Source organism: Geotrypetes seraphini, chromosome 12, assembly GCF_902459505.1.
Source record: "Geotrypetes seraphini chromosome 12, aGeoSer1.1, whole genome shotgun sequence".
In the NCBI taxonomy this organism is placed as follows: domain Eukaryota; kingdom Metazoa; phylum Chordata; class Amphibia; order Gymnophiona; family Dermophiidae; genus Geotrypetes; species Geotrypetes seraphini.
The window spans coordinates 112399652-112417411 of record NC_047095.1 but is presented as its reverse complement, the minus strand read 5'-3'; the positions used below and the strand labels follow the sequence as shown (position 1 = coordinate 112417411).

The 17760-nt window shown below is 41.6% G+C and overlaps 2 protein-coding genes across 4 annotated transcripts in view; one reads left to right on the top strand and one right to left on the bottom strand.

The window, feature by feature from the left end:
* The window catches only part of LOC117346534 (kinetochore-associated protein DSN1 homolog), an 82940-nt gene extending 73710 nt beyond the window's left edge, over positions 1-9230 (bottom strand). The window contains exons 1-3 of the mRNA XM_033916264.1: positions 8897-9230; positions 3158-3475; positions 309-382 (exon numbers count right to left, since the gene is read on the bottom strand). Of these exons, the coding sequence (XP_033772155.1) occupies positions 309-382; positions 3158-3455 (372 nt within the window). The 5' untranslated portion in view covers positions 3456-3475; positions 8897-9230. The remainder of the gene's footprint in view (positions 1-308; positions 383-3157; positions 3476-8896) is intronic.
* The window catches only part of MVB12A (multivesicular body subunit 12A), a 38652-nt gene continuing 29553 nt past the window's right edge, over positions 8662-17760 (top strand). The window contains exons 1-2 of one of the 3 annotated variants that reach the window (XM_033916266.1): positions 8662-8771; positions 17365-17453. In XM_033916266.1, the coding sequence (XP_033772157.1) occupies positions 17373-17453 (81 nt within the window). In that variant the 5' untranslated portion in view covers positions 8662-8771; positions 17365-17372. Of the gene's footprint in view, positions 8772-9513; positions 9668-14832; positions 15139-17364; positions 17454-17760 lie in introns of those variants that run through there. The other 2 variants (XM_033916265.1, XM_033916267.1) reach the window with 2 other exon arrangements.

The following is a 17760-nucleotide window of genomic DNA, read 5'->3' as shown; positions in this document are numbered from 1 at the left end:
TGTGCAAGGGAACTATTTGAACTATTCCTAGTTTTTATAATAGCATGGAGATAATACTCCAGGTTTTTTTAGATAATACTCCAGGTTTTTTATTCCACTGAGTAACTCAGTTAAGGAAATGAGAACCAGGACAGATTAGGTTTGTTCCCCTGCATTCAGAACCTGTCATCTTGCAAATGCCTCATCCATTTCCCCCAGTCACAATTTGCTCTACATGCAGCTTTGAGAATGAAAAAAATAAATAAATAAATAAAAATTACTATAGACTAGAGAATTGTCTAATTAGAAAGCTAAAGATCATGCTTTACCTGGAAACAAGAATGCAGAAGCACAGATAGCCTCTCCTTCTCTGGCAGATCCAAACTGATAGCTTTGCTAAGCCCTTTAAAAAAGAAAAAAAAAAAGCCACACAAACATAAATACAAGAACATAAGCAAAAAAAAAAAAAAATTCAAGTTGAACAGTATGCTTCAGAAACTTTCCAGCCCCTTTGTCTGCATGAGCATATGCATATGACCTGCAAGAAAGTTATTTAAAATGGAACAGCTCTCAAATATTTTGTTTGGAAGGAAAAATGGTCTTACCTGATTATTTTCTTTACTATATAGTCACAGCAGATGAATACAGAGGCTGAGATAACTCAGCTTAGTGTTTTCTGTGAAATATGGGATGGTAAACTCCTTGGTTATCCACAAAAAGAGAAGCAACAAACCTCTGCACCAAGTCAAGGAAAATCCAAATAAGACCAGACGTTCAAGTCAAAAGATATACAGTACTTTGACAACCATATAAAGTGGAACATGAAACCAGACCCAACAGACCATGTTTCTGCTGTACAGCTGGCCTCAGAAGTCCCATAAATAAAGTAAAAGTCAAAATAAAAACCAATAGAAATACAATAAAGTAGTTACTTACTGTAACAGGTGTTATCCAGGGACAGCAAGCAGCTATTCTCAACATGTGGGCGACATCATCCACGGAGCCCGAATGATGGAAGCAAACAATGTGGAGAACTGTGCCTCGAACCAGGCAGATCCCGCTGAGAGGAACATCAAGGAGTCTTCGCCCTATGCCTTGGAAAGGGCAACTCCTTATGCAAGAAGGAGGGCTGGAGGCTGTAGATCGAGATACCAAAAAGAACTGAGCTCCTTGTGTCAAGGTACCTCGAGGCACTGACAAGGACTCGGCTTCTTGAGTAGCGTGCTTCTACTCCAGAAGAGACACTCGCAAAGACTCGACTCCTTGCATAGAGTGTGTAGAATCCTCTTGAGGCACTCCCAAGAACTCAAACCTTGTAGAGTGGGTAGATTCAGCTCGAGGCACTGCTAAGTGCTCAGACAGGACTGCAGGAAGCAGAGTCGAGTTAGGAGTATGTTTGGCAAATATATTACCAAACTGCCGATCCAGAATGATCTGGATCATAGCCTCCAATGCGACACTGAGACTTGAGACTCTGGTACATTTGGTGTGGCTATAGTCTCCAAGGAAGAGGAGGAAGAATGACTCTTCAACTTTGAGACATGCTTCTTGGGCAGTTTGATAACCACTGCTGGTACTTGACCTGAGGGAAGCAGCGAGGAAAGCGGCTCCTCAGGAGAAGACTTAGCAGATTTGCCCAAGGACCCGCCAAACGAGGAGGGTTTGATTAAGATCGAGGTCAAGGCAGAAGGCGGAACCCCTGTGAGAAGCGTGACCAGATTCGAAGTCGAGGTCGAGACCGGGGGAAGTGGATCCATACCGTCAAAGAATTTCTCCACCTGAACTCAATGACGTTTGATGGTTCGAAGTTGAAGGGTAGCACAGTGGGCACACGACTCCGGACGATGGTCAGGTCCCAAACACTGAACACACCACCTATGTGGGTCAGTGAGGGAGAATGCGTGCTGGCAACAACTACACTTCTTGAAGCCTGTGACCAGCCAGGACATAAACGGAAAAATAGCTGCACCAAGATCGAAGCCCACAGGCTGAGGCTGCGAGACGGGCCCCGCTGCGACCAAAGGAAAACACTAATTTAAGGTATTTTTTGTTGTTTTTTTTTAAATGAAAATGCACAAAGCAACACAGTGACCCTGTAAAAAATAAAACACGAGCCGCGGTGAGAAGGCACGAAGTAGAACTGAGTCTAGCTCTTAGGCACCTGTAGAAAAATTTGGGGGAGGTGGAGGAAATGAGGGAAGGAACTCAACTCGTGACCCATCGAGGTGCGACATTCCCCCCCCCCCCGAGGTTGGTGGACCCCCAAAAGGGTCCCTCAAAGCTCAGTCCAGCACCAAACAGGGACAAGAAGGCCACTAAACAACTTCCAACAGGCCTACACTAACCCAGGGAAGACTGGCACAGCTTACCATACCTGCTTGGATACTGAGAACAGACTAAATATATTAAGGGGAAGCACAGCTACTTGTATTACAGCCAAAAAGGTTTTCTCAGTCTCCACCTGTTGGTCATGGTGCGCTATTACCCATCAGTGAACTGGACCAGTCTGGAGAGTTACTAATGAAAAGTGTGCTTAAAAAAAGCAGAGAAAGATAAAATGGAATGGGAAGGCAAATGGCAACTGACAGTAATGGGGAAAAAAAAAAAGACTTCATCGCTCAGCGGAAAACGAATAACTGAGGTGCCACAAGCCTATTTTGGGCAGGAAGGCACTTGCGCATGTGCAGCCATGAGATTTCTAAAAACTTAAGTGGTGATAACACTTTTAAAGCTGTCCATATCAAGGATCCATGGATTATGTCACCCACATGTGAGAATATGCTGCCTGCTTGTCCTGGGATAATACTGGATTACCAGTGAGCAGACCATCCAATATAGCAGAACTCAGTTTAGTGTTCTATCTCTGCCTGCTGATGGATGATGGATGGATGGACAAAACCCACTCGTCTCTAGATTCATCTGCTACCAACAAGGAAATAAGTTAAAAATGTCCTAACTTTCCAACCTCAAGCAGCAAATACAGTCTTCCAAACTTTTCCTGAAATCTGAGGGCTCCAGTTAAGCTGTATAAATCTCAATTCTGTGCATCCCAATTAAAACCAGTAAAGCTCAAAATTATTTTAGAAAGCAAGTTCCATGGGTTCAACATTTACTTAATTTTGATCTTGCAAAGTTTCAGTATATGTTTGACAAAACAAACAAATCAGGAAGTGCTCACCTGTAGTGTCATGGTGAATGGGAGGCAGTGATTGCCGCCGTTTGCTGCCCTTCAGACTGGATCGGCACCAGGAACGTTGTCTCTTTTGATAATTGTGACCTTTTGGAGACAATTCACGTGGACTGGATCTCCAAGGAGACTTATTAGGGCTAGAACTTGGATGTGATCTTTTTCTAAAGGGTGTGCCCTTTATACTTGTAGAACTCAATCCATTATCAATAGCTTTCCCAGGACTAGGGCCAACATTGACATTTTCTCCCAGTATGCACGAGGCATTCAGGTCTTCCTTTGCAGACATACTTTCACGTGATATTCATCCTGTTTTGAAAGAAGTCAAAAATAAAATTCACTGGTATTACTGCTCACTGCTGTGTACAAAGTCTTATTTGACCCAGTTGCTTCAAATTGGGTTGGCAGAAGCTGGAAATTACTTGAAGTCCCAACTATTATGTAACAATGTGCTGGATAGTAGAGAATGACACGGTGGCTATTACCCAAAGCTAGCCGCAGGTAATCTGCCAAAACAGAGGGAGAAAAAAAAAAAGTGGTCGCTGTGGGTACAGGGACAAGGCCATTCACCGCCCCATGGAGTGGTGAATGGCCTTGTCTCCACAGTTAATGAAAGGAATATGCAGTCACCAATCGTGCGGTCAAGCAGCCCCCCTCTCTCCTTCCTAACGATCGCCACCATCCGGGCATCTCCCTCCCTCCCTTCCCTGGCGATTTTTAGTTTTCTCTGAACAAGCAGCTGGAGCCTTGAAGTCGCGTGTGGCTGCTAGAAAATTATCCTCTGATGCAACCAGAAACAGGAAGTTGCATCAAATGAGAAGTTTCTAGCAGCCACACACGACATGGCTCCAGCTGCTTGTTCAGAGAAAATTTTTTCTAAAAAAATCACCAGCAAAGGTAAGGGGAACGAAAGGAAGGAGATGCTCAGACCGTGGTGAACGGGCTGCTGGTCCACTCAAAGGGTGCTGGGGATGGGGGATGGAGAGGAAATGGATGAAGGGAAATGGGGAAGAGAGAGTGGAACAGACACGGCAGGAAACTGGATAGAAAGAGGGGATAAAGAAAATTTTTAAAAAGGCACATGCTGGTTTGGGGAGACAGATCTGAGGGGAGGAAAGGAGGCTAGAGATGCTAAAAACCACCTGGGGGAGGGAAGGAAAGATGAAAGGGAAGAAGACAGATGCCAGACTATTGGGGGGGAGCGGAGGGAAGAATATGGGTGCCAGACCAATGGGGGAGGGAGGTGGAGGGAGAGATGGCAGGGAGAGGCACAGTAAGAGCATATGGAAGAGGCAGAGAGAAGGCAGACAGTGGATGAAAGGAACTGAATGAGGAAAGCAGAAACCAGACAACAAAAGGTAGAAAAAAAAAATATTTTTTTTTTGCTTTAGGATATAGTATATTAGTTGTGTTGATAAACTTTTATAAACAAAACCCTGCCAGCTGAAGATCTTTCTCTAGTTCGGCAGCCAGAACTTTGATTTATAAAATGACAATTGTACAGAATATTGTTTCTGTTTATACTTTAATAAAATAAGTTCAGTATAAAACTATTTGAGGCTTGTGTGGGTGGGATCAGATGGTTTGCGGGGCGGGGATGGGGACTGAGCTCGCGGGGACAGGGACAAATTTTTTTTCCCCTGTCATTCTCTACTGGCTAGCTCAAAAGTGCATTTAGGGGCAAATTAGGGCAACAAACAAAGCAATAATCTGAAAGAGTTTCTATGAGAAGAGAGGTAGCAAAAAAGCAAACCCCCCCACACACAAAAAAAACATCAACAATAACACATTTAGTATTAGAAACACTTAACTTGAGTCAACTACCAAGAGATTTAACCAGCCAGAAACAATTAACTGGTTAATGCCAATGAAGAAATTGGGTCAGGGGTCTCCAAAGTCCCTCCTTGAGAGCCGAATCCAGTTGGATTTTCAGGATTTCCCCAATGAATATGCATTGAAAGCAGTGCATACACATAGATCTCATGCATATTCATTGGGGAAATCCTGAAAATCCGACTGGAATTCAGCCCTCAAGGAGGGACTTTGGAGACCCCTGGATTAGGTTCTTACCTTGCTAATATGTTTTCTAGTAGATAGGTGTGTCATTTTGGAAAGTAGGGTGTTCTCCCCATTCTTGTAAGCCATACAGAAAGAATCCATTCCAGGTTTTAAACTCCTTCTCCACAGGGCTCTGCTGCCTCCTTCAGTTTGTACCAAAGTGGGCAATAGTCCAGCTCCTCTTATTAAACTCTTAAACTGCCTCAGACTACTATGGGTTTGGTGGTATATAAGAATAAAATTATTATTATAATATATGAACACATATAAAGGAGGGATACGGGGAAACTCCCCAAACTACAAATCTGGTCTGCTCTGAAAAGTATAGCAAACATGTTAAACATATTAATTGATCAAAACATCCAAATAACTACACCAATCAAACATTTATGGAGCTCAAACATTCCCCCAATATGTTATAGCAATAGATCATTCTTCATACCTTTGAAGTCTGACCGACATCAAAATCTAAGTTTTGACTCTAATTTCCCGATTGAGACAATAGGCAGATGGAGTCTATAACTGACAGGGTGGGTTCCAGAATGACATCTACTAGAAAAGATTAGCAAGGTAAGAACCTAATCTTTTTCTAGTGCAATAGGTGTGTCATTCTGGACAGCAGAGTTCTACAAAAGCAGTCCCAGAAATCTAGGGCGTGATCCTTGCACCTGCTTGAAACACCACGGACCCAAATACTGTGTCCTCCTGTGCTGCCACATCCACTCTGTAGAACTTGGAGAATATATGCATGTTGTGCACGGGAAGGAGCCTAAGGCCCTGACTGGCTCAGATGCCTCAGATACCTCCCAAGGTGTTTTCAGTACCTCTTGCTCCCAACTTTTAAAGGTATGGGGTACATCTGTTCCTTTAAAAAAAATATAGAAGCCAAAAGCAATAACAGGAGGCTGCTTCCCCCGTCACTACTGAGTGACTGAATTGGTTGGTTTGCAAATCATTTGTATGCAAACTTGATAGTGCATTGGATCGCTGTATGAGAATCAGCCACCAGCGATCGAAGCGCTATCTTTTGTGCATCTAGCACAAAGTATCTTAATAAAAAATTCAGCCCATGACTTAGCCTGTGTTTTATAGATTTCGGCCCCTTATGCGATTGCGTTTGACACCCCTGCTGTAAAGGATAAATTAGAAGTAAGTCCCCTTATGTGGGATGAAGATCCAAAGACTCTACAGACCTTATATTAATTATGACAATGGGTAGAAATATTTTGACTTCAATTATAAAGCTTTAAAAACTAATAAAAGATTTTTCTTTGGTGTGGGTAATACAAGCATTTGTCTTATTGTAGCAGATGCTATCTGCAAGACAACTTTTACTGAACACACCATTGTTGCAGGGGATTTCAATTTTCCTTTAGACCCTTTTATTGATAGATCTTCGACATGCCGTCCTGCTAAACTCAGAGTCCAATCAGCTCTTTCCAGCCTCATGAAGTCAAATGGATGGCCTGACTTATGGAGAATTTTTCATCCCACAACAAAAAAGATTTCAAATTCTATTCTGCACCCCACAAAACCTATTCTAGAATAGGCTACATACTGAGTTCAAAGAGCTGAGGACTTTCTTAAGAGATCAGATTCCATAGGTGACCCTTGAGGGGAGGAATGCTGGCCTAGTGTCTAACCCTCAGTAAGCATGGTTCAAAGAGAGAGGTTGTAGAGCAGGGGTGCCCAACACGTCGATCGCGATCGACAGGTCGCTCGCTCAGGCGACCCCAGTCGATCACAGAGCGGGTTCCCTTCTTCCCTTCTCTTTTTTTCCCCTCCTGACTGGCTTGCTCCTGAATTCTGCTGCTGCCTCCGCTGCTCAACATTTAAAAAAAAAAAAAAAAACGGCTTGGAGAATTTATGCTCCGGGGGCTAACGTGTGCTTGTACCGGCTTCCCTTCTCTTCCCTCTGAAACCGGAAGTTATGTCCGGGGGGGGGAGGGAGAGAAGGGAAGCCGGCCCGCACATGTTAGAGCCCCATTCGCGGGCTAAAGCGGGAGACAGGTCAGTGAAGCTTGCGATTTGCTCTTCTTGCTGCCAGGTCCTGCCTACTTTCTGTTTCCTCAAAGGCAGGACCCGGCAGCATTTCTCCCAATAGGTCGATCTTGGGCCGATCAGCTTTCCTCTCCCCGACGTCAATTCTGCCGTCGGAAAGGAAGTTCTGGCCAGCGGAACTTCCTCTCCAACGGCAAAATTGACGTCGGGGAGAGGAATGCTGGTGGGCCCGAAGCAAGGAGAGCTTGGCTTTGGGGGCCTGTTATCCGATGGCAGCGGCAGTGGCTTGGGGGAGGGCAGGCAGGGAGACATAAGGAAAGAAGAGAAACAGAGAAAAAGAAAGGGGGCTTGAAGAGAGAAAGGAAGAGAGGGCAGGGAGAGAAGAAGAAAACGTTGGGGGGGGGGGAATGAGGTCAGGAGGAGAGGAAGCATACAAGCTAAAAGAAGGGAAGAAAGATTGGATGCACAGTCAGAAGAAGAAAGTGCAACCAGAGACTCATGAAATCACCAGACAAGGTAGGAAAAATGATTTTATTTTAAATTTAGTGATCAAAATGTGTCTGAATTTATATCTGCTCTCTATATTTTACAATATGGTCCCCTTTTACTAAACCGCAATAGAGGTTTTTAACTGGGCATTCAGCGCAGCTCCCTGCGCTAAAAACTGCTATCGTGGTTTAGTAAAAAGGGAGGGGGTGGGTATTTGTCTGTTTTTGTATGGTTGTTACTGAGGTGACAGTGCATAGAGTCATCTGCTTTGACCTCTTTGAAAAAACCCCGGAATAGGAATGATAATTAATAATTCTATGAGTACAGTGTGCGTTGTGTTTTTTTTTTAATTTTATTGTTGGTAGATCATTTTGACTTGGTCATTTTAAAAGTAGCTCGCAAGCCCAAAAAGTGTGGGCACCCCTGTTGTAGAGGATCTGCATTAAAGATAGTTTTCATAGCAACCTATGAACTGTCTGCCTTTTTGATTTATAGGCTCTCCAGCCAACCAGGAACAGGGAATTACTGTGTTAGGATTTTTCTGCCCTTTCATTTTTTTTGCCATTTCAATAGCCCAGGGGTGTCAAAGTCCCTCCTTGAGGGCCACCATCCAGTCGGGTTTTCAGGATTTCCCCAATGAATATGCATGAGATCTATGCGCATGCACTGCTTTCAATGCATATTCATTGGGGAAATCCTGAAAACCCGACTGGATGGTGGCCCTCAAGGAGGGACTTTGAGATCCCTGAATAACGCTATCCTTCCTTTCCTCCAGGCCAATCTGGTTTTCAGGCTAGCCCTAATGAATATGCAAGGAGCAGATTTGCATGTCTGCCACTTCCATTATATGCAAATCTCTCTCATGCATATTCATTAGGGCTAGCCTGAAAACCAGATTGGCCTGGTGGTCGTCCAGGACAGGGTTGGGAACCACTGCTTTAAAAAGATCCAGAGAATGCTGCTTTTACTCAGGCCCACCGACTGAACTTAATTTAAAAGCGCCCGTCACAATGTGAGTGAAGAGCAACAGTTGAAACAGGCACGCCCCCACCCGTCGGTGAGAGAAACTTAAAATGCAATTACACAGTATCTTTTTTTTGGGGGGGAAGCCTCTTCCGAACGTAGTTTACCGAACACGCATACAAAAGCAATATACAGACTAGCTGCCTTTCAAAAACTTACCGTTTGTTTCTCTTTCGTCGTATATTGGCGGGAAACCCCGCCCCCCTCCCCTCCGAGTCAATGCCGCTCGTAATCATAATACGGGAACGTGATGACGTCGAAGGCATGAGCTCTCCGGCCCGATTGCGCGTGACGTTCCAGCTACAATTAACCGTTTGCAGGGCGCTACCTAACGTCGCAAGTAGAGCAGGAGCCAAGGGCGCTGCCGCTTCAACCTATCTCTCGCTTTCCTAAATAAACCACTGCTACCAATGGAACCTCGAATCCCGCAACTCCCATATCCCCATATCCGTCGCTCGTTCGGCTTATACTTAACAAGACCAGACCAGCTCAGTTCAAACGCTCAAATGTTTTTGCTTTACCCTGCAGTGGTTCCCAACCCTGTCCTGGAGGACCACCAGGCCAATTGGGTTTTCAGGCTAGCCCTAATGAATATGCATGAAGCAAATTTGCATGCCTATCACTTCCATCCTATGCAAATCTCTCTCATGCATATTCATTAGGGCTAGCCTGAAAACCCGATTGGCCTGGTGTTCCTCCAGGACAGGGTTGGGAATCACTGCGCCTATTGCACTACCGCTGACAACAAGAAAGTTCCGCTTCCTTTTTTTTTTTTTGAACCGATTTAAAGAATCGGGGTCGACTATGAAAAAAAAAAAAAAAAATTCGACCGGCTCTGATTGGCTGCGAGTTTTGTTCCGTTCACTTCCTGGTGTGTGTAGTCTTGATGGGCGGCTGTCGCTCTCTCTTGAGCTTTGGGATCCTGCGAAGGTAAAGCGACCACCGCGTTTTTGGTCTTAGCAGTGTGTTGGGGGGGGGGGGGTTATTTGTCTCGGGTCCCCCCCCCCCAGGTTGTCCTCCGCATTTTCTTCTTTCTCGTTCTGTGTTGGCTGCTTTTATGAGGCAACTTTGGTGCCAGGTGGAAGAAGAGGTGTCAAAAGCCAGTGGCGTAGCTAAGACTGTATGGGCCCCAGGTGGAAAAATTAATATGGGTTATGGTTTTTTTTTTTAATCTTTATTCATTTTTATTAATAATAATAATTGGAAAAATTATGACAGATTGAACTATAATTTTTGGTGGAACTCAGTTTGCCATATATATAAGATGGAGCGTACATTTGCAACACAAAAAGGATATATGGATAAGTTCAAGAAGATTTGGGGACCATTAACAGATTTTTGCAATGACTGATTTTAATTTTTTCCCATAATAAGATAATGGTTAAAGAAGGGAGGGAGGGAAGGGGTAAAGAATTTATTCTCTTTATTATACATTATAAAAAATATATCATAATGAATGAATGATAGTCTTATGAGAAATTAATGTGATAAAGGGAGGGAAAAGGGTTCATAATTAAATAATAATTGATAAAATCATTACAATATATATGTTATATAAATTCATAAGAAAAATAATATAAAATATGGTTTATATAAAATACATTATAGAGATATCAAGTGTATTGTTAAGATAAATGTATGGAAAATTTATAACACTTGTTGATATGTGAAAAAATCAATAAAAAACTGAAAACTGAAAAAAAAAAAATAATAATAATAACAACAGCTTATATATACAGTAATACCGTGAAGTTCTATGCGGTTTACAAAGATTAAGCAAAGGTATCTGATTAAATGATCAAATTTTATCGGACAGTTTTTATAATTACTTACAATGTTTAACATTTATGACTGTGAGTTTGTAAACCCTATAGACAATATAGGGTATATAGATTTTTAAATAAATAAATAAAATCAGACACAATCAGATAAACAATACTATTAAACTGTGAATGAAATGAAAATAATGAAAATAGAATAAATTAAAATAAACAAACAGCATACTAATCCTTTAACTATAACACTCACTGACATATCTGAGATTCTTTGCCTTCTAAAACCCAACCTTGACCATGCCATTGACATTCCGCTCACTTTCCGCCAGGAGATTAATAATAATAATAACAGCTTGTATACCGCAATACCGTGAAGTTCTATGCGGTTTACAAAGATTAAGCAAAGGTATCTGATTAAATGATCAAATTTTATCGGACAGTTTTTATAATTACTTACAATGTTTAACATTTATGACTGTGAGTTTGTAAACCCTATAGACAATATAGGGTATATAGATTTTTAAATAAATAAATAAAATCAGACACAATCAGATAAACAATACTATTAAACTGTGAATGAAATGAAAATAATGAAAATAGAATAAATTAAAATAAACAAACAGCATACTAATCCTTTAACTATAACACTCACTGACATATCTGAGATTCTTTGCCTTCTAAAACCCAACCTTGACCATGCCATTGACATTCCGCTCACTTTCCGCCAGGAGATTAATAATAATAATAACAGCTTGTATACCGCAATACCGTGAAGTTCTATGCGGTTTACAAAGATTAAGCAAAGGTATCTGATTAAATGATCAAATTTTATCGGACAGTTTTTATAATTACTTACAATGTTTAACATTTATGACTGTGAGTTTGTAAACCCTATAGACAATATAGGGTATATAGATTTTTAAATAAATAAATAAAATCAGACACAATCAGATAAACAATACTATTAAACTGTGAATGAAATGAAAATAATGAAAATAGAATAAATTAAAATAAACAAACAGCATACTAATCCTTTAACTATAACACTCACTGACATATCTGAGATTCTTTGCCTTCTAAAACCCAACCTTGACCATGCCATTGACATTCCGCTCACTTTCCGCCAGGAGATTAATAATAATAATAACAGCTTGTATACCGCAATACCGTGAAGTTCTATGCGGTTTACAAAGATTAAGCAAAGGTATCTGATTAAATGATCAAATTTTATCGGACAGTTTTTATAATTACTTACAATGTTTAACATTTATGACTGTGAGTTTGTAAACCCTATAGACAATATAGGGTATATAGATTTTTAAATAAATAAATAAAATCAGACACAATCAGATAAACAATACTATTAAACTGTGAATGAAATGAAAATAATGAAAATAGAATAAATTAAAATAAACAAACAGCATACTAATCCTTTAACTATAACACTCACTGACATATCTGAGATTCTTTGCCTTCTAAAACCCAACCGTGACCATTCCATTGACATTCCGCTCACTTTCCGTCAGGAGATTAATAATAATAATAACAGTTTATATACCGCAATACTGTGAAGTTCTATGCGGTTTACAAAGATTAAGCAAAAGGTACAAATTGATTGATTTTAAGAGGGGAGGAAGAAAGAGGGTTAATAGGACAGGAAATCCATTTTTGAGGAGAGAGTGATCAATAGAACAAGTTAATCGCTATAGAGGGGAGAGAGAAGAGAGGATCAGTTGTCTAGATACTTTAGGAACAGGTGTGTTTTCAGACGTTTCCTAAATTCCTCATAAGTAGGGGGCGAAAGCAATTGTTCTAGGTCTTTACCCCATGATGCTGCTTGGTGCGAGAGAAAATGTTCATGGTGTTTTTTCGGTGTCAGGTCAAAAGCGCGCCGGGACAAAGGCGCGCCCAGATAATTGAGTGCAGCGCGCGCCGCCGCGCTGCTCTAAATTACTGTTTTTAGCGCTCTGACGGGGGGGGCATGAGGGAGGGGAAACACCCCCCCCCACTTTACTTAATAGACATCGCGCTGCGTTGTGGGGGATTGTAACCCCCCACATTTTACTGAAAACTTCACTTTTTCCCTGTTTTTTTGGGAAAAAGTTCAGTTTACAGTAAAATGTGGAGGGTTACAACCCCCCAAACCCCCCATAACGCCGGCGCGATGTCTATTAAGTAAACTGGGGGGGTTTCCCAACAAAAACCCCTGTTGGAGCCCCTAAAAACTGTAATTTAGAGTGGCGCGGCGGCGTGCGCTGCGCTCATTTGTCGGCGCGCGCTTTTGTCTTTCGCGCCGCTGTCTATGAACCGTTTTTTCAGTTTACAACCTCTCACTGGGGGGGAAACGAAGTTGGAATGTGAGCTTCTCTTGTGTCTGTTGGCTGAGAAGACGAAAAGGTCAGTTATGTATTTAGGGGCAAGTCCGTGTAGTGCTTTGAAGCAGAAGCAGGCAAATTTAAACTTTACGCGCGCCTCCATTGGCAGCCAATGCAGCTGCCGGTAGTAGGGTGTCAACGTGGTCAAACTTCCTCAGCCCAACAAGTGTATCAATAGTTTCAAGTTTATTTCATTTCTTTGATTAATTCGCATAATCCAAATCCAATGCGATTTACATAAGTTCAAAAATTAAGTAAACATATTAAAAAATGACAAACATAACATTCACTACTAATACAGTAATACGTGTAAGGAGGGAGGCGGTTGACAGCAATTGACATAAATACAATTCTAAAAAAAAATAAAAGTAAAAGGGGAAGGTCAAGACAAAGAAGGTTGGGGGAACAGGTACCCGCTTAATTCTATTAGATCGCCTTCCTGGAACTATTATAGGTTAGAAAATCTATTGGAGAGCGTCCTTGAATAGCCAGCTTGACAATTGAAATTAAATACATCACTTGAATTTCTATCATATTTAACATTAATGCATAAAATTTAACCCCTTCCCTCCCACCCCTACCATAACATATGCAATCAAATATATTCTCTAAAATATTCTTTTCCACTGATCCAAACATTTAATAAAATTCAGAATTCCCCCCCCAACCCCTTCACTTGCATTATACTTATAAGGGAAAAATGGTATCTATTTATTACAATAATTTGTCAATGGCCCCCCCCCAGATCTCTTTAAATTTTTTATAATTCCCTTTTTGTATGGCTATTGTTCTCTCCATTTTATAAATGTGACACGAGTTCCACCAAAAACTGTAATTAAGTCTGCTCCAATTTTTCCAATTAAATAGGTTATGGTTTATTAATCTTGTTATGTTATACCGCTCGTTCATTTTACAAAATACAATCAAATATTTAAAAAAAGAACTCCATTGTTAAATAGGATAGACCTACCCATACAAACAGCAAGCATACAAGAAAACATTCACTCCTAAAAAGAATAACTGAAGATTCAAGACCAAATGTCTCCGCACCATAACCCTGGGGGGAGGGAGGGAAAACAAAATGCTCATTTCTTAAAGCTTTAATATTATAATTAATATACATTATCCCAGGACAAGCAGGCAGCATATTCTTATGTATGAGTGACGTTGCCGACGGAGCCCCGGTACGGACCACTTTAAAAGTGCATCGCCAATTTAAGAGTTTAGAAAGTTTGCGATAGCTCGCACCGCGCATGCTCGCATACTCGCAAAACAAACTTCGCTATAACAGCCCCTACTTTATGGAACTCACTTCCACAACACCTCCGCGACAAACAACAACTAGTCAAATTCAAGATCAATCTAAAGACTTTCTTATTTCGAGATGCTTTTAATCAAACCTAAAAGCATCTTCTCTCTCTTCTATCGGCCAGCAAGCTTCCATTATTTTAATGCTCCCCTCCCTTTTGTTCAATCCTCCCCCCCACCCTCTCCTTCTCACCTATTCAATGTAACTTTTTCCCTTTCCACACTTACTGCCCTCACACTCCAGTACGTCAAGTCTTTGTCATTTATGTTTAACTTTAGACATCTTTTTGCACATACTACTACATTTAATTCTTTTTTTATAATTTTATTGTTAACCGGCCAGACAATTGTTTGATGGTCGGGATATTAAAAACCAATAAACTTGGAAACTTCCCGCCCAACGTAGGCGCGCAGTCCGTTCAGTTTCTTAGTTTCCACGGAGCTAAGAAGTCGCTTATCAACTGCCATTGATATTTTTTGCTGCCTTCCTGCTCACGCAGCTTTTTTTCTGACATTTTGTCAGCTTTCTTTTTCTTTTTGTGTTAAAGTAAAAAAAAAAAATAATAATTTTTACCTTTTCCCTTTCGTGGTCGCGGCCCAGCGGGGCCTGTTCCACGCCCTCGACTTTTTATTTTGCCGAGGCCATTTTTACATCAATGTCCCGTCCGCAAATGGGTTTCAAAAAGTGTGAACGGTGTGCTAGCCCTATTTCTTTTGCTGACCCGCATCACTGGTGCCTCCAGTATTTGGGACCAGACCACAGGTTTGATTCGTGCACCCATTGTTCTTCTCTTCAAAAGAGGACCCTCAAGAACTGACAAATTCAACAACGTATGCTTTTCGGTTCCGCTATGGAAGGAGATTCGGCACCGGTACTGATGTCTGAAGTCAACGTCGCATCACTTAACGTCGCAGGAATCCAACTTGGTGTCACATCCCGTGGGTAAGCCGGCTAAGAAGCCTTCCCCCACTCCTTCAGGTCCTCAGTGAGCCAATCCCTGCAGACCTAAGGTGCCCTAAGAAACGCTCGGCTCCGATCTGCAAAAAGGTAGAATGATCTAGTGCAGTGTTCTTCAACCGGCTGAAATAAAATAATTATTTTGTGGCCCGGCACCGGTCTGCGGACCGGCAGTTAAATAACACTGGGCTAAGTCGTGCCCATCTCCACCCCAATCATTTTTCTTATATATATATATATATATATATATATATATATATATATATATATATATACACACACACACACAATATAATCATATTAACAACATATAATGATTAACCACAAAATTAAAATACACAAAGCACACTATGCTTTTCAACATTCATTCCTGCTAGAAAACAGATAACCCCATGCATATGCAGGACCAAAAACTAAAAGTACTAATATTTACAAACAAACCCTAAGATGCAAGACTCTGCAAGCAGAACAACCCCAGAGGAAAAGAAACAAATGCATTTCTTCCTGAACAGACTAATCAATCACTAAATAACAAAAATAAAAGCATTCCCCCTACCGTTGTTGTCTCTCTCCCTCCATGTTGTGCCTTGCCTTCTGGCCTGCCTCCTGGTGTTATCTTCAAGCCGGTCTACGGTGCGATCAATGCGGCGTCTTCGGGCTGGCTCCCTGAGTGCTGCATTGCACAAAGCTGTGGGCAGCGGCTCCTCGCGCGCATCATTTGCTTAATCTGGAAGCCTTCCTTCTAACGTTGCGACATCAGAGAGAAGGCTTCTGGTTCAGGCACAGGAGCCTTTTCCCACGGTTTTGTGCACTGCAGCACTCAGGGAGCCGGCTCGAAGACGTCGCGTTGATCGCACCATGTACCGGTGGCTGAAGAACACTGTCTTCTGCCCGATGGACGTGCCAGCCCTGTGGACCGGCAGAAAATTTTGGCGGACTGGCACCAGTCCACGGACCGGCGGTTGAAGAACACTGGTCTAGTGTCTGGCAACTAAAATTCAATGTGAAGAAGTGCAAAGTGATGCATTTGGGGAGTAGAAATCCGAGGGAACTGTATGTGAAGGGAGGTGAGAGGTTGATAAGCACAGGCAAAGAAAGAGGCCTTGGGGTGATTGTTTCTGATGACCTAAAGACATCTAAATAGTGTGATAAGGCAGTGGCTGTGATAAGGCAGTGGCTAGGATTTATAGAAAGAGACGTAATCAGCAGAAGAAGGGAGGTGTTGATGCCCCTGTATAGGTCGTTAGTGAGGCCGTACTTGGAGTATTGTGTTCAGTTTTGGAGGCTGTATCTGGCGAAGGATATAAAAAGACTTGAAGCGATCCAGAGGAAAGTGACGAAAATGGTAAGAGGTTTGAACCGAAAGAAGTATGAGAAGAGACTGGAAGACTTAAATATGTATACTCTGGAGGAGAGGAGGGACAGGGAAGCTATGATACAGACGTTTAAATACTTGAAAGACATTAATATAGAACCAAATCTTTTCCAGAGAAGAAAAAATGGTAAAACTAGAGGGCATAATTTGAGGTTACAGAGAGGAAGATTTAGGAGCAATGTTAGGAAATTCTTCTTCACGGAGAGGGTTGTAGATGCCTGGAATGCCCTCCCGAGGGTATCATCCGCAAAAAGGTAAATCTTACCCGACAACCCATCAGCAATATCGTTTATAAAAATGTTAAAAAGAACAGGCAAACAGAACCTTGAGGCACACCACTGGTAACATCCCTTTCCTCAGAGCGATCTCCATTGCATGCATTATATGCGCACACATACAACATGGATAGAATTCCTCGAGCCCATACTAATATGGGGTGGGGGGTGGGTTTCTGGGATTTCATTATTGGTTGTGATGGGAATATTATTAGGTATATATGATATTATATATATAATTTAATTTTAATCTGGTGGGGGATGGAGTTAAATCTTATTTTCGAGAGAAGTTGTAGAATTTCAAGTGATGTGTTATTTTATTTGTTGATATTTTCTGTGCACTTGATGTAAAATATAAAATGAATAAAGAATAAAAAAAAAAAAAATAGAATTCCTCGAGCCATAGTTTGCATGCATTCTTCGCTTGTTAAACTTTACCACTGAGGCAGCCATCTGTCCATTGACCACATGGTACGTATACACACAGGCTATACTTGAAAACATATTTACATTTCACATGTTTTGTATAAATACACATTCCCTTCTGTTTTTCTGCATCAGAAACTAAGATGGAAGAACCAGATTTACTTCCTCTGACTGCGCTGGCCTGGACATCAAGCCAGAACACATGCTCAAAGGAATATACAGTGGTGAGTAAAGAGTCTACTCTTTATTTTGACTGAATTTCTCTCTTGTTGTTTCAGTAGTAGGGTCCTGTCCCTGGAGAGCTTACAAACTAAAGAGCATGTTTACTGAAGCGCATTAACAGGTGTACCGTATGACTGTGTGCTCTAATATACATCTTAGTGCACACAGGGAATTTTTCTGGAAGAAGACATTGCATGGGCATAAACATCCTGTTAGCATGGTCTAGGTCAATGTTTTTCAACCTTTTTACACCTATAGGCCGGCAGAAATAAAAAAAAATTTCTGTGGACCGGCATCGATACGTGGATC